The 21,506-nt window shown below is 37.6% G+C and overlaps 1 protein-coding gene across 3 annotated transcripts in view; it reads left to right on the plus strand.

The window, feature by feature from the left end:
* LOC127415540 (filamin-A-interacting protein 1-like) overlaps window positions 1–21,506 on the plus strand; it is a 45,430-nt gene that overhangs the window by 16,020 nt on the left and 7,904 nt on the right. For 2 of the 3 annotated variants that reach the window (XR_007892962.1, XM_051654312.1), the window contains exons 2-5: window positions 1,002–1,283; window positions 2,761–2,934; window positions 4,171–4,349; window positions 14,599–17,353. Coding sequence is in view for 2 of the 3 variants with exons in the window: in XM_051654312.1 (XP_051510272.1) it covers window positions 1,005–1,283; window positions 2,761–2,934; window positions 4,171–4,349; window positions 14,599–17,353 (3,387 nt within the window). In the remaining variant the exon portion in view is untranslated. Of the gene's footprint in view, window positions 1–1,001; window positions 1,284–2,760; window positions 2,935–4,170; window positions 4,350–14,598; window positions 17,354–19,924; window positions 20,010–21,506 lie in introns of all 3 variants that reach the window. The other variant, XM_051654313.1, reaches the window with a different exon arrangement.

Below are 21,506 nucleotides of genomic sequence, written 5' to 3' on the forward strand. Positions count from 1 at the left end.
CGTATGATGTGGAAGTAAGCCAAAGTGCCGCGTGTCAGATGTTGCGTACTGTACATGCCCCTTTTTCTCCCAATTTGGAATGCCCAATTCCCACTACTTAGTAGGTCCTCGCGGTGGTGCAGTTACTCACCTCAATCCGGGTGACACCGCGGAGACTCCCAGCATGTGGAGGCTCATGCTACTCTCCGCGATCCACGCACAACTTACCACGTGCCCCGTTGAGAGCGAGAACCACTAATCGTGACCATGAGGAGGTTACCCCATGTGACTCTACCCTCCCTAGCAACCGGGCCAATTTGGTTGCTTAGGAGACCTGGCTGGAGTCACTCAGCACACCCTGGATTCGAACTCGTGACTCCAGGGGTGGTAGCCAGTGACTGTACATGCTTATTAATTTTATGCCCTAAAACAAACGCCATATCTAACCTCAGAGCAGAGTCTGTAAGCATGATTTGAAGCGTAAAGAATATGTTGTGTATGACCGATGGAAGAAAGTAACTGTGGCGTTTTAGACGGAGATGAGGGAGAGTCACCTGATTGGCTGGTTAAAAAGTCGTAAAAATTTGTACGACCCAGCTTGTATACGATTACATACGATTTAGCTAACTTGTACAAATCAAGTGTGTTGCATGTTGTAGATGCACAAAATGTAAACCCACACAAATACAATGGTTATTTACAGGAAACATTCATGCTAATGCTGTGATGAAAACATCCTTAAACTTTTTGAATATCTGTGGCCTGGTCTATCATTTTAGTCACTTTGACCTACATTTAGGTTTTATGCACTTAGTAAGAAAGAATGTCTAAGATTTCTAACAATTAATTATTAGATAATTATTATGTTTCTATTCTTCTTGCTTTTGTCTCTAGAACAAACTGACTCAAAATGATGGTTGGGGTCACATTTTATTGTCTTAAAAAGCATAACAAGTGCTCTGTGATGTTGTCTCAGGTGTATCTGTAGGTGATGTTCATAACACTGATGTTTTCACATCCAGGTGATGATGAGGACCAGTGATACGGAGGCACCAGAGAACAGACCACCCAAACCGCTCACTAAAATCCACAACATAGAGAAGGAAGGATGCATACAGGTGTTGATGAAGAAGAAAAGCAAAGCTCAGAAGGAGAAAGAGAGCAGTGACAAGAAGATTGATGTTCCTGGAACTGTTAAAAGACCTCAGAACCCTCATGAAATACAGCAGAGAAAAGCTGGACTCATGGATCTGTCTAAAGAATATCTCATTCATCTACTGGGAGTCATGGAGGGAGAAGTTCAGGTGAGGCCTGAGTTATTTATTTTAAAATACTATAGTTACAGCAGTGGGGGAAAATACATAGGCAATACAATCAATTCTCATTACCATAATGCATTAGGATGTTTTACTTTTAAGGTTTTGTGTAATTCCCATTATTGTAATATGTTATTTGTACTGTATTATAGTACAAAAATACATTAAAATATATTCAAATCTTTTCTAATATTACATGAGCTTTGTTCACAGTAGCATACCACCGTACTACTCATACTATTTCTGCAGTATGCGTACTGTGCACAGTGCACATTATGCACCTGCTGCATTTGCCAAAATGTGTAGTATTATCCCTTCTGAACTTTCTGACCCATTTTGAAGCATTTTAAAAACTGGTCAAAATGACTTGCAAGACCACGGAAGAAGTATACAACACATGGAGTACTGTATCTCAGTGCAATGTAGTATCTTGACTATGATTATCATCGACCATGATTTTTAACATCTCCTTATTGACGTATTATTTGATAAGACAGGCAAGAGTTAAGATTTTTTTTTTTTTTTTTTTAAAGGCAATGATGGTGATTATTGGGCACCACTTAGTGCTAAAATTAAACATGTGATGTGATGAGGTCATGTCACAGCAATATAACATATTACTGTTTGAAAAGTAAATCTTTGCATATTTTATACTGTTTTACATACTATTTTTAAAAGTAGGCAGTATACAGTATATGCTGTGCAGTATGCAGTAAACAGTACTACACAAAGTCTGCATTAGTGTTTGATTCAGTGGCTTTCAAAGCATACAGCTCCCTCTTGTGGTGTAGAGTGAGAAAGTAATTTTCACGCCACCCAAAAAAAAAAAAAAAACCTAGCATGAGAAACACAATCATACTTATATTTACATACTTAAATATGAATTTTACATTTATTATAATTTATTTAATCTTTCAAAGCAAACTGGAAATTGACAAATACACAATAATTGCCAAAAAGGAAACGCTAACTTGAACTAACAATAAACAATAATTATAGAGCATTTATAATGTTAATTTCAGCATATACTAAAACATTTTTAAAATCAAACATTTTATTTGTTGTTGTATGAACTAACATGAACTAACAATGAACAGCTGTATTTTTATCAACTAACATTAAGATTAATAAATGCTGTAAATATATATATTGTTCATTGTTTGTTCATGATACCAAATGCATAAACTTTTAATTCAATTAACTTTTTGACATCTTCTCTAGCAATGTTCTGCCAGCATTAACTAAAACGTACCATAATATTAAATAATTTGGACAGTTTGGACTATGGTTTTCAACTATGTTTGAAGTACCTTATAAATACCATACCATATTGAATAACTATGATAATCATTCAGTACTACGGTATAGATATCAAAGTATAATGTTATTACCATTACCATTTATAAAATCATATCACATCATTTGTAAATTATGTTTATATTATATATTTGTTATATTCTGTTAGGCGCGTGAAGACATTATCCACATGTTGCAGTCTGAGAGAACACGGCCTGAAGATCTAGAAGCTCATTACGGTTCTGCAGCTCCGATCAAACCTCTTCAAGCTCTGCAGAGAGACAGTCTGATGACCAGCAATGACATGACGAGAGATGATGTGTATGGGATACCCATGATAGAGGTTAGGAGCGTGCGGGTGCTCAGGAGAGTGATGGGACTTATTTCATTTCTAAACACAAATTTGGATTGCAGAATATAACAAACTGTTGGACCCTAAAAGCAGGTTCATAAACTAACCAGGATGAATCTCAGAACAACATGTTCAAAGGAAAATGTTTATTTAGTGTATTTATTTATATTTGTTTTTTATTTGTATTTAATTCCATTTTTAATATATATTTTTTATTATATCATTATTATATCATTTTATTTTATAATACAGTATATATATATATATATTTTTTTAATATATATATATCATAAGGAAAATAAGGCCTATTTTTAGATTTTTAGATTGACCATTGACATTATTTTCCATGACAATTAACCACATTTCCCCCTCATTCTCATTATAATAATGCCTCAGGATGTTTCACTTTTACGTTTTGTTTAATACCCATAATTGTCAATTGTAATTATTTCTAGATTTTCGTTATAATACATTCTTTTTTACCGTTACTATAGTACAAAAATCAGTAATACAACGATGTTTTAATTTAAAATCTGCATAAAGGAAACACAACAAATGCTACTATCATATATAAATACTAGGGCTGTCAATTGATTATAATTTTTTATCAAATTAATGCAGACTAATTATTTGAATTAAATGCAGTTAATCGTACATATCAGTCAGTATTTGTTTAAATGGGCCCTAAAATAAAGATAATTCAGTAAAACTTTACAATAAGGTTCCATTTGTTAATATTAGTTAGTAAACGTGAACTAAGAATGAACAATACTTTTACAGCATTTATTAATCTTAGTTAATTTTAATTTCAACATTTTTAAAGTCAAGGGCGTAGCCAGGAAATTACATTTGGGTGGGCCTCCATAAAAATGGGTGGGCCAAGTTTTTGCCTAAATATTTTTGACCAAACTGTCCTTAACAACAGAGAAGAGGCGCAATCAAACAGGTCTTTCACACTTTCAGAAATCAGAATATTTGCATTTTCTGGACTATTTTATAAATATATATTTGTCAAAGAATAATCTCTTATATTCTAGGTGGGCCTTTGTCTATTTTGGGTGGGCCTGGCCCACCCTTGGTTACGCCTCTGAGATATGCATTACACTTATCAGAATCGTAACTTTCTGTCAGTTCAGTATATAGTCTCATATGTTGGATTGAAGCATTTATCTTCTGTTTGTATGTTAAACTATAATGATGATGACTATAATCAATCTCTCTCTAAAGCTGGACCGTTTGGAGGAAAAACAACGGGAGACATACAGACGAATGCTTGAACAGCTGCTGTTAGCAGAAAAATGCCACCGACGGACAGTCACAGAACTGGAGAGTGAAAAACGCAAACACATCGACTTCATGAACAAAAGTGACAACTTTACCAACCTTCTGGAACAGGAACGAGAGAGGTGAGGAGAGGAGAAATTAATGTGTACTGTTTGGGTGAAATTGTGTATCCTCATCATATCATGTGGCATCAGAGCCATGAATTGCACATGATTCTATTGGTAACCAAAGGCTGGTTTACATCACACAATGGGTTCTATAGCGGCGCATGAAGGGATGGAAGCTTCAAATAGCCCTGTCATTAGTGTGGAGGTCCTCTGAGAAAGTGAAGCCCTCTGTAGACCAGAACAAACAGAGTGAGGCCCTCTAGAGCGCCAGTTATTAGACCTTCTGTACTATATATGGACCTGAATAGACTCAAATGAACACAAATTACATCACAGGGTGCTCTGCAGGTCAACAGGCTTTCTAGCTGCTCAGCGTGTCATCACATTGAAGGGATGAGCTTGAATTTACATAATTAATAGCCAGTTAGGACAGCTTATTAAATAAAAGGGTGGGTCTCACGAAAAAAATCTCCTAATAAAACAATATATTATTTACATTTTAAAGTATTTATGGTAGAATAAAATGCATTAATGCTGATTTTTTTTGTTACTGTATTACACTGAAACATGTAATTATTTGCCAGTGGAACAAGACAAGTGCAGTTTTGTGCTTACATTAAATTAATCTTGTTGTAAGAATGTTTATGCTAACACTTTACAGGACTTACACATTAGTTAATGCATATAATGTATCATGCACTAACAATGAATCTAGGTTACATTCATGTAAATACAATTGTTTATTGTCCGTTCATGTTAGTTCATAATGCATTAAGTAATGTTAACATTTAAACTTAAAATTTTTTTAAATCTATTTGTATACAGGATGTTGAAATTAACAATTTCCTAAAATAAATGTTGCAAAAGTATTGTTCATTGTTAGTTTGTGTCAACTAAAGAAGTTAACTGCTATTAACCAATACAACTTTGTTGTAAGGTGATGGCGATAATAGAAAGATACTGATTAGGAGTAGGATTTCTGCAATTTAGATGTTTATTATGGAGATTTCTTATTAATTTCAGTCTGTACAGAAGCAAAGGAATAGTTGTCCATCAACACTGCAGTTAGAGAATACTGCATCAAATCACATCATTGCATGCATTTTTGTTTCTGGTTTAATTATAATTATGATAGCATTCTGGTTTCCTGAAGTACAGACAAATGAAATATTAATCAGTATATCTATCTATGTAAAATCAGGTGACTCATAACTACAAAATCCAAACAGTTCCAGACCGAGACAATGAGATCATTCATATTCAGCTGATAAGACCCTTATGGTGGTAGACCACAGTCACGGTGTTCTGACATCCTGTTTACCACCTGGAATTTTGATAAAAGTCTGATTTTTAACTTGAAACTTCTCAATGAAACTCATCAAAAATGAAATATTTTATTACTATATTCAGGCTTGGGGAGTAGTGGAATACTTGTAATGACATTACGTAATCAAGATACAAAAATATGTAACTGTAATCTGTTACAGTTACATAAAAACCCAACGTATTCAGATTACAGTTACATTTGGTAACAATTGGGATTACTAGTAGGATTGAAATATAATTAATTATATAATTTTATTTATTTATCACACATTTGCACATATACAGTAAAATTCTTCTTTTTTCACATATCCCAGCTAAGCTGGGGTCAGAGTGCAGGGTCAGCCATGATATGGCACCCCTGGAGCAGATAGGGTCAAGGGCCTTGCTCAAGGGCCCAGCAGTGTCATCTTGGCAGTGCTGGGGCTTGAACCCCTGACCTTCTGATCAGTAACCCAGAGCCTTAACTGCTGAGTCACCACTGCCCCTATAAGTATTTTGTTTATTAAAAATAAACATAAAATGATAAAGACTGCTGCTTGCTTTATAGTGTTACAGATATGATCAGATGCACGCTGGAGATCTCTTCTGGTTCTCTCTCGTGACTCATGTGAATCTAGTGGCATTTACTGTCGCATGTATAAATAACACCAGTCTCACATCATCACTGTGCTCTCGAGGCAAACAAGGTCAAACCATTAAAAAGGACTGTTTAATCGCAATGGCCACTGGAGAAATATTATAATTTTTGTGGAAATTCCAACACTCTTGTCACTTCAATGGAGAAAAGGGAAACAACATTACAGTTCAGTGCAATTTATACCTTCCAGCTGTGAAGGTGCAGTGTTTTTCCAAGGACCCGAAATATAATTTAAAGAAGCATTTAAAGGTAAGACTCATACGAAAACCATGTTTGCTAGGATAGCTATAAATAGTCATAAGTGTTCCCTAATTTCGCCGTCTGAACGCCTGTCAATCGTTTTCGCAGGAATAGAAGCGGAGAAACGACCACTTACCCCAGCAAATGGCCGAGACTTTAGTGTGACTTCTCATTTCCATCTTAACTTCAGTTGAAACTCTAAAATTGTTCTCTGAAATATGTTCATGTTGTAATGACCACAGTAATTGGGACAGCATTTCTTTTTTTTTTCTTTGTAAAAATGTTTTTTTATTAAGTTCTTAGGGGGAAAGTGCAATGGATAATTTATCTGATTTTAATACTTATTATAAATGTATCTTTAGGAAGTTCAAAAGTATGGGTGAGCGAGAAATACTGGCAAATGTAACATTTGAAAACTCATAGAAAGTAGGAAAAAGTAAATAAAGACACACTAAAAAGGTTTAAATCTTTTTTGATCTATTCTTTAAAACAAGATTTTATGTATATATACAGGTGCATCTCAATAAATTAGAATGTCGTGGAAAAGTTCATTTATTTCAGTAATTCAACTCAAATTGTGAAACTCGTGTATTAAATAAATTCAATGCACACAGACTGAAGTAGTTTAAGTCTTTGGTTCTTTTAATTGTGATGATTTTGGCTCACATTTAACAAAAACCCACCAATTCACTATCTCAAAAAATTAGAATACATCATAAGACCAATAAGAAAAACATTTTTAGTGAATTGTTGGCCTTCTGGAAAGTATGTTCATTTACTGTATATGTACTCAATACTTGGTAGGGGCTCCTTTTGCTTTAATTACTGCCTCAATTCGGCGTGGCATGGAGGTGATCAGTTTGTGGCACTGCTGAGGTGGTATGGAAGCCCAGGTTTCTTTGACAGTGGCCTTCAGCTCATCTGCATTTTTTGGTCTCTTGTTTCTCATTTTCCTCTTGACAATACCCCATAGATTCTCTATGGGGTTCAGGTCTGGTGAGTTTGCTGGCCAGTCAAGCACACCAACACCATGGTCATTTAACCAACTTTTGGTGCTTTTGGCAGTGTGGGCAGGTGCCAAATCCTGCTGGAAAATGAAATCAGCATCTTTAAAAAGCTGGTCAGCAGAAGGAAGCATGAAGTGCTCCAAAATTTCTTGGTAAACGGGTGCAGTGACTTTGGTTTTCAAAAAACACAATGGACCAACACCAGCAGATGACATTGCACCCCAAATCATCACAGACTGTGGAAACTTAACACTGGACTTCAAGCAACTTGGGCTATGAGCTTCTCCACCCTTCCTCCAGACTCTAGGACCTTGGTTTCCAAATGAAATACAAAACTTGCTCTCATCTGAAAAGAGGACTTTGGACCACTGGGCAACAGTCCAGTTCTTCTTCTCCTTAGCCCAGGTAAGAGCCTCTGATGTTGTCTGTGGTTCAGGAGTGGCTTAACAAGAGGAATACGACAACTGTAGCCAAATTCCTTGACATGTCTGTGTGTGGTGGCTCTTGATGCCTTGACCCCAGCCTCAGTCCATTCCTTGTGAAGTTCACCCAAATTCTTGAATCGATTTTGCTTGACAATCATAAGGCTGCGGTTCTCTCGGTTGGTTGTGCATCTTTTTCTTCCACACTTTTTCCTTCCACTCAACTTTCTGTTAACATGCTTGGATACAGCACTCTGTGAACAGCCAGCTTCTTTGGCAATGAATGTTTGTGGCTTACCCTCCTTGTGAAGGGTGTCAATGATTGTCTTCTGGACAACTGTCAGATCAGCAGTCTTCCCCATGATTGTGTAGCCTAGTGAACCAAACTGAGAGACCATTTTGAAGGCTCAGGAAACCTTTGCAGGTGTTTTGAGTTGATTAGCTGATTGGCATGTCACCATATTCTAATTTTTTGAGATAGTGAATTGGTGGGTTTTTGTTAAATGTGAGCCAAAATCATCACAATTAAAAGAACCAAAGACTTAAACTACTTCAGTCTGTGTGCATTGAATTTATTTAATACACGAGTTTCACAATTTGAGTTGAATTACTGAAATAAATGAACTTTTCCACGACATTCTAATTTATTGAGATGCACCTGTATATATATATATATATATTTAAAAAAAAAAATTTGTCATTAAAATCTTCCTTAAATATAAACATAGAATCACACACAAATGTTATCTGGTGATGTTTGACTATGGATCGTGAGCAAGCAGAGGAGAGACACTGGAGGCACTGCATTAATAATAATAATGATGATGATGATGATGATGATAGCCTGTGATCTACCTATAGCAGTTCATGAATGGTCAGTGCTAATTAGTCAACATGCTAACTGCAATACATGGCAGAATTTAACTTGGTAGTGTTTTTGAAACTGAGGTATATCCTGTCAGATTTTGTTTAATGTTAACCAAGACATAATTCAGTGCATCTGTTCTAACTGTATTTCCTTGATGAGAAAATAAACGATTTTCTGTAACAGATCACCTGATTTGGTTAAAAATGCAGAGTTATTCTATGTTTGAACAAATTCTTTTTTCTTATTAAGGAGGCAGTGTTCCTGTTTTTCATGTTTTTTTCTTATACTGTATATAATAATAGCTACATCACTCATAACATTATTCAAACATGGTTTGTTTGCATTCAGAAGGCATGATTAAAAGTCTTTGAGAAAAGACTGCTTTCCTATCAACTTTATTCACATATGCGATCTTGAGGTAGTCAAAAAGTAACTAAAAGTAATCTGACTGCATTACATTCTTATTGTGGCAACTGGTTACTGATTACATTTTTACTAAGTAATCTCTATTTGTAATGGATTACATTTAAAAAGTAACCCTCCCAACCCTGACTATATTTAATATATTTATTGGGAAATTTGGATTCTATGGTGCTGTACACTAAGGGCATAGGTTTAGTTTGAAAGTTGGTATGGACATATTGCAAGGATAATATTCCAAATGTTGGTATTAAGAAAACATTATTTTCCAATCTATCCTGATGTTCTTCTCCAATGTGCAAAATAAAATATTTATTGGGAGTTATACTGGCACCTTAAAATCCTGTACCTCTGACACAATCGTTAACGTTGGTTAGGAGATTTCCGATTTTCAGAAAAGTTGGTAGGGACATGTCTCTATCATCCCTACCTAAATCTATGCCTTTGCTATACACGTACACAGTAAATTGTAACTGTCCTTCATTTTATTATATAAATAAGATAATTTAATAATATTACAATATATCTATCACAGTAGAAATCATATAAAATAATTATAATCCAGTAAAAATGTAAAACAATAATAAAAAAATTAGTAAAAATGATTAGTATTAAAATATTATATGGACCTATGATATACTAAGATAAAATTCTACTACAAAATATATACTGTACAGTATATACAGTATAAGGGGGAGTCCGTGCCACCCCGGCAAGATGCCACCCCGGGCAACTGACCATGTCGCCTATGCCTAAATCCGCCACTGAGGGAGCAAGTGAACAGTCAGTTCTTGAATTTCATGGGTTGGAAGCAGGAAAAATGGGCGAGCGTAAGGATCTGAGCGACTTTGACAAGGGCCAAATTGTGATGGCTAGACAACTGGGTCAGAGTATCTCCAAAACGGCAGGTCTTGTGGGGTTTTCCCGGTATGCAGTAGTTAGTACCTACCAAAAGTGGTCCAAGGAAGGACAACCAGTGAACCGGTGACAGGGTCATGGGCACCCAAGGCTCATTGATGCACGTGGGGAGTGAAGGCCACCCTGTCTGGTCTGATCCCACAGAAGAGCTTCTATAGCACAAATTGCTGAAAAATGTAATGCTGGCCATGATAGAAAGGTGTCACAACACACAGTGCATCGCAGCTTGCTGTGTATGGGGCTGCATAGCCGTAGACCGATTAGGGTGCCCATGCTGACCCCTGTCCACCGCGTGTCTACAGTGGGCACGTGTTTACAATGGGCATGTGAGCATCAGAACTGGACCATAGAGCAATGGACGAATGTGGCCTGGTCTGATGAATCACATTTTCTTTTAGATCATGTGGACGGCCGGGTGCGTGTGCATCATTTAACTGGGGAAGAGATGGCAGAAGGATGCACCATGGGAAGGAGGCAGGCCAGCGGAGGCAGTGTGATGCTCTGGGCAATGTTCTGCTGGGAAACCTTGGGTCCTGGCATTCATGTGGATACTTTGTGGTTACTTTGACACGTACCACCTACCTAAAGATTGTTGCAGACCATGTACACCCCTTCATGGCAACGGTATTCCCTGATGGCAGTGGCCTCTTTCAGCAGGATAATGCGTCCTGCCACACTGCAAAAATGGTTCAGGAATGGTTTGAGGAACATGACAAAGAGTTCAAGGTGTTGACTTGGCCTCCAAATTCCCCAGATCTCAATCAAATTGAGCATCTATGGGATGTGCTGGACCAACAAGTCCGATCCATGGAGGCCCCACCTCGCAACTTACAGGACTTAAAGGATTTTCTGCTAATGTCTTGGTGCCAGATACCACAGGACACCTTCAGAGGTCTTGTGGAGTCCATGCCTCAACAGGCCAGAGCTGTTTTGGTGGCACGAGGGCGACCTACACGATATTAGGCAGGTGGTTTTAATGTTGTGGCTGATCGGTGTGTGTGTGTGTGTGTATATATATATATATATATATGTATATGTGTGTGTGTGTGTGTGTGTGTATAGTATATTATGTATATTCTGTCTCCCAAAATACATTGATTTTACCTCTTATTATTTAGTATTATAACTGAAGTAGGTATAAAATGTCTGCTTCTGCTAGTCACCATATACCATCTATAAAAACAGAAATACAAATAAATTATTACAACCTAGTAAAAATATATAACTAAACATAACATTAAAAGTAATACCTTATAGAAATTATACAGCATTAACCAGTGCTATCAGAAACCTAAAATAAAAACCCTTTAATAAATACATATATCTTCCAAAATACATCGATTTTTACCTTATTTAGTACTATACACTACCGGTCAAAAGTTTTGAAACACTTGACTGAAATGTTTCTCATGATCTTAAAAATCTTTTGATCTGAAGGCGTATGCTTAAATGTTTGAAATTAGTTTTGTAGACAAAAATATAATTGTGCCACCATATTAATTTATTTCATTATAAAACTAAAATTTAATAAAAAAAAATAAATAAAAAAAAAAGTTTTTAAAATGGATGACTTGGACCAAATAATAAAGAAAAGCAGTCAATAAGTGCCCAACATAGATGGGAACTCCTTCAATACTGTTTAAAAAGCATCCCAGGGTGATACCTCAAGAAGCTGGTTGAGAAAATGTCAAGAGTACATGTCTGCAAATTCTAGCCAAAGGGTGACTACTTTGAAGATGCTCAAATATAACACAGTTTTGATTTATTTTGGATTTTATTTAGTCACAACATAATTCCCATAGTTCCATTTATGTTATTCCATAGTTTTGATGACTTTACTATTATTCTAAAATGTGAGTAAGTGTTTCAAAACTTTTGACCGGTAGTGTAATTAAAGTAGGTATAAAATGTCTGCTTCCGCTTGTCATTAAACTATAACATCTTAAAGATATCTAATTTTCTAAACTTTGTAGGCAATATCTTTTATTATTCAAGTTAATTGTACTGCATTTTTAAACTCAAGCACATTTGTCTGATGAACCATTAAAAAAAATATTCTGAAATGATTATACTATGTGAAAATACATGATTAGAAATATGAAAACATGAGAAATATGGAATATTCTATGCACTATGTGTTTTGCAATGGCACCATTCAGAGCCCCTTTCTTGCAGTTATCATGCTCATCTCCAGCCCGTGTGTGCACACATTCCTCCAGGATTCTCTCATTTTAGAGATTCATAGCAGGTGAGATCACACCAGCACCACGCCACCTGCGAATAAACATTTTCATTCAGGCTGTAATTTGAATCAGGCACAGGAACACTAATAGTACTGTAGGTACCAAACGATGATGTCATTTTATCACCATTCACATGATTTATGATTTAAAAGCTACTCATTCTACATGTCACAGCAGATCTGATGACAACATGGGACATTTTCAAAAAAATTTCCCAGCTTTCATCAAATTCTGAGCATACCAACCATATAATTATATGTAAATAATGAAATACTTTGGTCCATTTTCAAATATTGTTTATTTAATTAGTAGTACCCTCCACATTCCCATCAGCCAAACAGTTTATACGATTACAAGGCATGATCTTTTATATATAAGTTTCTATATTGCCTTTTTTCTTTTTTTTTTTGGTGTGATTTGCTTCCTCTGTACACTTTTGTACAAGTGACAGGACTAGAGAGAGAGAGAGAGAGAGAGAGAGAGAGAGAGAGAGAGAGAGAAAGAGAGAAAGAGAGAAAGAGAGAATGACATTGTTCTCTCACAAAACAAAACTTTTCCCTCACGTTGTTGTCCATTCCCATGGGAACACTGGGTTGCAAGTAATTGGGTCATTTTGGACACTTATTTATGTGAAATGGAAAGATGACCCTTGAAATGATACATTGGTCAATGGTCTAATTGACTGTTTCCTAAAACAATATCCTGACTTTGGTCTCAGGGAAAAGAAAAGGAGAGGAAAGCTGAAAAAGAATGCATGAAAAGCTCTCTGTTGGCTCCTCCTCTTTTGCCCAAACAAGGGCAGAACAGTTTTGTGTTGGAGGATGATATCATCAGTAAGTGGCGCAGTGCTGTTTCACACCACATTCATCTTTCACTGGTGACTGGATGACATGTTTGGAATGTGATGGCTAATTCAGGTAAGCTTTCAATGATGCTGTGAGTGTCTCTATAGAGTAGCTTAAACTCTGCACTTCAAAACATGTTAGGCATGGACCTGCATGGACTGCTTCCCAGCTAGATGGTGAGTTTGAAATCATTTTTAATTGAATGCAAATGGGAAAGGTTTAACAGATGGATTCATTCTTGATTGTGCTGCAAGAAACTTGGAAATGTTATAGTATGTAAGTACTGTAAAATTCTCAATTGTGCATGCTGACAAAGCAGAGGAAATGAGATCATGGAATTATGAAGAAAATGAACCTCTTAGCAGTGTCTGGCCCTTATTTTGCAAAGAACATGTTGCTCTGAGTACAGAGACTCCCTCAGAGCTAGATCAGTCTAATCATTCACCAGCATCGTTGGCTTTCCTTCAAGTGTCCTTGTTGGCACAAACTCAACTCTTGTGATGTGCTGGTGGACTTTTTGCCAGGTGGGAACTTTTCACAGTTGACGTGCCAAGCTGCTCGTAAGCTATTAAAACGCACTGCTCATTCAAGCGTGAAATGCACAGTAACTGCTGTCAGAGAGAATCGCAGAAGCGTTCAGGCACTGATGCGACCCCTTTCTTTGTTCTCATGCTTGTCTTCTTCTCATATTATCTTTCCTCATAACCATACAGCTTTAATTCTGAAACTATTCATACTCTCTTTCTCAATGTTGGAAATGGCAGTTTTCACATTACAATAATGAATCTGTCATCATCTGTCAAATATCACATAGTTAGAGAGGGTTTTTTCCTCATTTAAAGCTGTGTAATTCCTGCGCCACTAGTGTCACCAAATGGAACTGTCAGAATAATCACTGTTTTCAAACAAGATTCCAGAGAAATCCCTTGACTTCCACTGGTTGCACAAACAGATAATCCCAGCTTGAAATCACACCATTGATTATTTCAATGTTGGTGTGTCTGGACAGGTCGCTCAAACAAACAGTGGAATGTTTACATAGCACCGCAGTATTACACTTTTAGGTGAAATCAACCTACAAATAGCTTACTTATTGTTGATTAAGCTTTGATACGAGAAATAATTTGAACATTGAAAACATTACACACATCAGCTTTGATACTGTAAAGAGTTATGTAATGTAATATTTGATCATTCTACATGGTTTATGTTGCTTATGATTTCCTTTTATTGTTACTGATTATCTTTTATGGTAGTTTCTAAAAACGAAGTAATTTGACCTTTATTGTGAATGAGAATCAACCAGTTTCTATCTCCAATCTTCTTTATTTCCACAAGACTCAAGAGACTGTTGGATCAAGAGAAAGTGCATCAGGCTCACAAGGACAAAGATCACAGCAAACGTCTTGAGAAAGTTTGCAAGGAGCTGGTCAAGCTGAAATCATTTGCACTCATGCTGGTGGATGAAAGGCAACTTCATATTGAGCAGATTGACCATCAGAAGCAGAAGAGTGAGGGCCTCAACAAGAAGCTTCATGAAAGTGAACAACAGATAGAGATCGCCAACAGCAAAGCTAAAGAAGACAGCCAGAGGATCCAGAGGTTGGAGCTGGACCTAGAACATAAGACCTCTAGATTTGTTCAGGAACATGAGGAGATGACCACCAAGCTGGCTAAACAGGAGTCTGAAATCCGACAGATGTGTCTGAAGTTGGACAGCCTGTCGTGCAGGATTGCGGAGCTGGAAGAGACCAATTGTACCCTGCAGAAATCCGAGGATGACCTGCAACACCTGCGGGACCAAATAAGCCGAGGGGAGTGTGGAAACTCCAGCCTCATGGCTGAGCTGGAGAACCTTCGAAAGAGAGTGCTAGAGATGGAGGGCAAGGATGAGGAGATCACGAAAACAGAATCACAGTGCAAAGAGCTAAAAAGGAGGCTTCAGGATGAGGAGAACCACAGTCATGAGCTGAAACTGGTTGTGGAGAAATTCCAGAAGAGGATGGTGGACCTGGAGAAAATGGAGGGAGCTTTTAATGTGAGCAAGTCGGATTGTGCTCAGCTTCACACCAACCTGGAGAGAGAAAGGACCTTGATGAAGAACTTGGCTTGTGAGCTAGAATCATTTAAAACCCACATCAAAGAACTCGAGTGTTCGGAGACGAGACTTGAAAAGGCTGAGATGAGTTTAAAGGATGACTTGACAAAACTAAAGTCATTTACAGTGATCCTAATAGATGAGAGAAAGAACATGGCTGAGCGAATCAAACAGGAGGAGCAGAAAAGTGAAGAGATAAACAAACTGTTTAAAGCTGAGCAGTGCAAAGTCATGGAGGTGACGGAAAAGCTGATCGAGGAGAGTAAAAAGCTTCTTAAACTAAAGTCAGAGATGGAGATGAAAGTATCCACTCTTGCCAAAGAAAAAGAGGACCTGAAGTCTAAACTTGCAAGTGAAGAAGAGAAAAGGAGTGCAAAGAAAGGTCAGATGCAAAGTAAAATGGACGAGCAAGTTGAAACAGAGTGGGAATATTTTCGAAACAGAGCATATATGGACAAGGTTGGATATCCTAATGAGGACAACAAGGTAAAGGAGCTCACACAGGAGATCGAGAGACTCAGGAACCGCCTGAAAATGCTTGAGGTTGTGGAGGGTGATTTGTTGAAGACAGAGGACGAGTATGACATGCTCGAGAAGAAGTTTAGAACTGAGCAAGACAAAGCCAACACACTGTCCCAACTCTTGGAGGAAATGAGGATGCAGATCACCAAGAACAAGGCCATAGAAAGAGGAGAGTTGGTAAGCCAAGAAGCTGAGTTGAGATTACGTTTCAAGATAGAGGAGGCCAAAACGAGAGATCTTCAGGCCGATGTCCAAGCTCTAAAGGAGAAAATTCATGAGCTCATGAACACGGAGGATCAGCTTTCACAGCTTCAAGTGGAATACATGGTTCTCCAACAGAGGTTAATTGAAGAGGAGGATAAAAAGAAGAACATGAGTCAAGAAGTTCTCAAATTAACCAAAGAGCTGGAAGCCACTAAACGCTACAGCCGTGCCCTGAGACCCAGCATGAATGGAAGGAGAATTGTGGACGTTGCTCTGGCTTCCACTGCAGTACAGACTGACGGAGATATCATTGAACACATGGAGTATGAGACTCCGGCTGTGTTTATTCAGAAGTCCGTTCTGGAGGAAAATCATCTTATGAGCAATTTGAGACAGAAAGGTCTCAAGAAACCAACGGTGCTGGACCGTTATCCGCTGGCATCTGCAGAGTTGGGGATGAGAAAATCGTGGACCCCTTGGATGAAAAAGAAAGAGGCTGTTACTATCACACAGGAGCATCTATCAGACCAAACAACCCAACAAGTCAATGGAACAACATCGCCATCATCACCAGAATTATCCATATCTCGGAAAACAGGTCAGCCTCTCCATATTAAGGTGACTCCAAACCAAAAAAACAGCACAGCCAGATTGGAGATCACCAGCCCATGTGCTGAGGACTTCTTCTCCAGTACCACTATCATACCAACTCTTGGACTCCAGAAACCACAGATAAAAATCGTTCCTACTTCTATGCTGCCAAAGTCCAAGGCCAACGAAGGGGCAACTGGACCTGAACAAGCAAAGTCTCCAGTCACAATCACCACCATCTCCAGAGCTAAATCTCCAGAAAAAGGCAAAGAACATTCTACCTCACCTCTGTCCATCATCACTGTTAGTGCAACGCCAGTCTCCCAGGCGTGTGGCTCCCCAGAACCCAAAGAGATGACCATGGGCAGGGCTGTGTTTAAGTTGACCCCTGATAAGCAGACCGTTCCAATGCCCATCCGGAAATACAACTCCAATATTATCACCACAGAAGACAACAAGATCCATATCCATCTGGGATCACCTGGGTTTAAGAAACCTCAAGATGACAGAAGTGGAACAGTAGTGGTCTGGCCTAAAGGTGTAAGTTCAGATATGTCTACAGGAACAGTTTTGCGCTGTCCTCGACAGACTTCTGCTAACTCAATCCAGGGCAAGGTGACCAGCAGCATTACAATTACCCCCATCACCTCGACCCCTTCAAGATCAACTCAATCTGTTGTGAGTACCAGACATTGTATTTCACCTCCTGTCCTACTGTTTTGCATTTAGAAGTGTGTAGTGCTGTGATAGAAACATTGTCAAAAGAGTTTGTATATATATACCTGTATTAGGAACCTTTCAGTCCAAACATGTTCTTGTGCTAAATATTTTTTAGATGCAGCTCATAAAATGAACAGAACACATTTGTCGCAAGACATGTTTTTAAAAGTTGAATATCTTCATGAAATGACACAGCATCTAAAAAATGCGGCACTCATGCAATGAGATGCTGAAAAAATACTGAATCTGAGAATCTGTACAAAAAGTCAAAGTTGTCAGTCTAATACATGTTAATATAGAAAAATGGTTAAATAACAGTGCAAACGGACACAGAAACAGGATTGGTGTGAGTAGCCCTTTTGACAGTGAACAAAATCTGTCATTTTAATACTGTGATTCTGTGTTGCTTCTGAAATGTTTCAAAACGATATCAGGGGGCGTCTGCTCCCTAGATAGCTTTCTTTCAAGGTATAGATCATAATCTGAAAGCTGAGACTTTGTGTTATATATATATATATATATATATATATATAAAAACATAAAACTTAATATTTTTGTTATTTGCTTAATTTGCTTTATGCAACAATTTTACAATTTTTTTAATAAATTCAGCAGGCTTTTGAATTATTAATGTGAGACCAAACCTTGCATTTCTTGAATTCAAGCAGATGAGGGCTATGTCTGAGGCCTATAAAATGAAAATGCGAAGACAGAAACTACTAATAAAAGTGATATTATTTTTATTATATTTCAAAAATAAGTGACATGACCAATAATATTGCATATTTTGTCCCACTGAAATGCTCATTCTACAGTACGGCATTAATTTAGAGTTGGATGCAGATGTACATTTGATGGTATTAAGAACAGTGAGGTTATCTATAACACCTATAAAAAGTAAAAAGTAAACCAAATTTATGTGGCTACATAATTCTGACTGTGTGACTGAGTTGTGTCTCCTTTCATCAGGTTCTTATTGATTCAAATCTCTTGGAATTTCTGAAGGCAAACAAAACCAGTTAAATTTACTTACACTCAAAAAATAGGATTTACGCATTTCTATTTAATCTTAAAAAAAAAAGGTAAAATAAATTTTGCATTTGCCCTTATGATAATGTACCATAGTTTTAACTGTGTTATTTGTAACAAGACCATAGTAAGCACATGGAATATGGATTTTCACTACCATGGTTAGATGTAACTTGATTTCAATAAAACAAACTATAGCATTTTTTGTAATTATAAACCGTAGGCCTAAACACATTTAAAAACAATAAATGCAAAATATAAACATTTATAAATTGTAACAAAAATTAATGATATTCCCTCACTCCCCTATGTTGCCTATTACAAATTTAATAGAGCTGAAGTAGTGATATGATAATATGTATTATGAATCTATTTATTTATGGATCTTCTTAATTATAAGTACAGTTAGTGTTACTATAGTAAATTCAAGGGTGGTGATGTAGAATTCTGTTCCGAATTCAAATGGTTTCCACATCTTGCACCGTGCTTCACTGGTTCTTGCAGCGCTGCGCAATTAAGAGCTTGAACCGGTCTGCGAGTAAAAACACACCTGCTTTGTCAATTGAGCCGAATCCAACTACAGAGCCATACAGGTGCATTAGCCGAGGTTGTGACTCCGCCTGTCTATTTGACGCTGCAAAACCAGATATTTCAGATGTGTCGCGAGACAAATGCATACCAACCACTGATATATAAATAGAACTGGATCGCTGATGCAATGTTAAATTGCCAGCAGGAGGTGAAGCCACCAGAAGTGTTCGAGCGGCCATTTTAGTATGCCCAACCTCTCAAAGCATCAATGACTGACAGGAGAAAACATCCCTGTTTCACCGTCTCCGACCTGCGGATACGACAGTTGCATTTTGCCCTCTAATGACAATCATGTTTAATGTTTAATTTGCTTGTTATGGACAATATTAATTATGAGGGAGAAGATATATACGGACTGCGATGTCAGAGCTGGTATAGATTAATCAAATATATTCTCTACATTATGTCTGTTAACTAACACTGGAATGTACTGACATTGTCAAGAAAATCCTTGAGATAGTAGCACCAACTGACAAACCTCCCTCGCATTTAACTGGTTGGCCTGACCAGTCACGTTTAATAAAGTTGGCCTGAATTATCTACCCACCATTTAGAATTATGTGTGACCACAACTGGGTTAACCTGCCTAACCCTGCCTAGCAAGGCCTACTTAATCAAACACAAATCTTAAGAAGAGGAAGCAGTTATAGCTAAAGGGATGTGTATGAGTGCATGCATGACAGATATTCTTATTCTTATACGTTCATCGTTTTATCCTTTGCCATTTTACTGTGTGCTTTGGGTTTTCCCGCTTTTCTACTGTTTCAACTGCGTGTATTTTACCACACGCACCCGTTTTTTATCTTTCTTTCTCTGCTTGTCTACATCTTGCGTCTCAACTGCGTGCATTCGTTTTCTCCACTGTGTTTTACACTATTATTGCATCAATCTCAAATATCTGATGATTAGGCACCACATCGAACCACATCTCAAACCCTCGCCGCTCAAGAACAACCATAACAACAACAACAACAACAACAACAACAAAATTGTGGTAAGTCATGGCATCCACTAATGTTACTGCTTCCTGCATTGCATGCCATATGTTTACTATAGCTTCTTCTTTCAGCAGTGAGGGATTCACATGTGATAAATGTAAGGAATTAGTCAGGCTGTCGGAGAAGATTAATGAATTAGAGACACACATCCGAATGCTAGTGGAGGTCAGTGAGAAAGAGAAGCCGGTAGATACTGTTTTGGATGCGGGTAGTACAGCGAGCAACACACACACTTTGATTCCGGCTCTAGAGCCCCTTCAGCAGAGCGTTTGGGTGACATCTCGGTGGCACACTTGCTCAGCAAAGCGACACCACTCTCCCATTCCTGTTAGGGTTTCCAATCGATTCTCCCCACTCCCCAAGAGCCTTAATAATTGGTGATTCTGTTGTAAAGAATGTGGTAATCGAGACTCCATTGCTCAAAGCCACCATTGTTAAATGCATTTCCGTGGCTCGAGCGTCTGACATCAGATCAAATTTACAAGTGCTCTCTAATGCTAAACGTAGATTTTCAAAAAAAATTATTCATGCCGGCACTAACGATGTATGGCTTTGCCAGTCAGTCACTAAAGATAATGTTAAAGAGGTGTGTGAACTTGCAAAAACAATGTCAGACACCTTAATATGCTCTGGCCCCCTCCCTGCTCATCGTGGTGATGAGGTTTATAGTTGATTAGTGTCACTGAATGGCTGGATGTCTGAATGGTGTCTGGAGAATAGCACAGGATTTATAGAGGAGTTTTTGGGGTAGACCTGACCTGCTAAAGAGAGACAGACTCCATTCCTCCAGGGAAGGTGCCGCTCTCCTCTCTAGTAATTTGGCTCCTAGTCTTAATAGTGATAGTATTTGACTAACTGGTTAATCTGAACCTCTACTAGCTGCCTTGAGACATCACACAGGTCACATAAACTACAACACATAGAGACCGTACCACCTATATATCATATAGAGACTGTGTCTGTTCCCTGAACTACCAAACACAAAACTATCACTAAATCATTTAGAAAGAAAATTAATTAAGGTCAAACTTGAAAAAAACATACTCAGTAAGCCGAAAAGTCTAGGAGAACTTGATGTAATAACAGAAAATATAAATACAGTCTTCTCTAGCACTCTTGATAGTGTCGCCCCCTTCAATTAAAGAAAATTAAAAAAAAAAAAACCCGCACCATGGTACAATGATCACATTCATGCTCTCAAGAGAGCAGCTCGGAAAATGGAGCACAAGTGGAAAAACACCAAATTAGAGGTATTTTGCGGTGTATGGAAGGAAAGTGTCTGTAGCTACAGACAGGCCCTAAAAGCTGCCAGGTCAGTATATTTTAGCAAACTCATAGAAAATAACCACAACAATCCTAGGTGTTTGTTCAGTACTGTGGCTAAGTTGGTTAAGAATAAAGCATCGACTGAACCAGATATTCTGTCGCAGCACAATAATAATGACTTCATTAATTTCTTTACTGATAAAATTGAAATAATTAGAAATAAAATT

The sequence above is a fragment of the Myxocyprinus asiaticus genome, chromosome 25 (genome assembly GCF_019703515.2).
Source record: "Myxocyprinus asiaticus isolate MX2 ecotype Aquarium Trade chromosome 25, UBuf_Myxa_2, whole genome shotgun sequence".
NCBI classification, from domain to species: Eukaryota; Metazoa; Chordata; class Actinopteri; order Cypriniformes; family Catostomidae; genus Myxocyprinus; species Myxocyprinus asiaticus.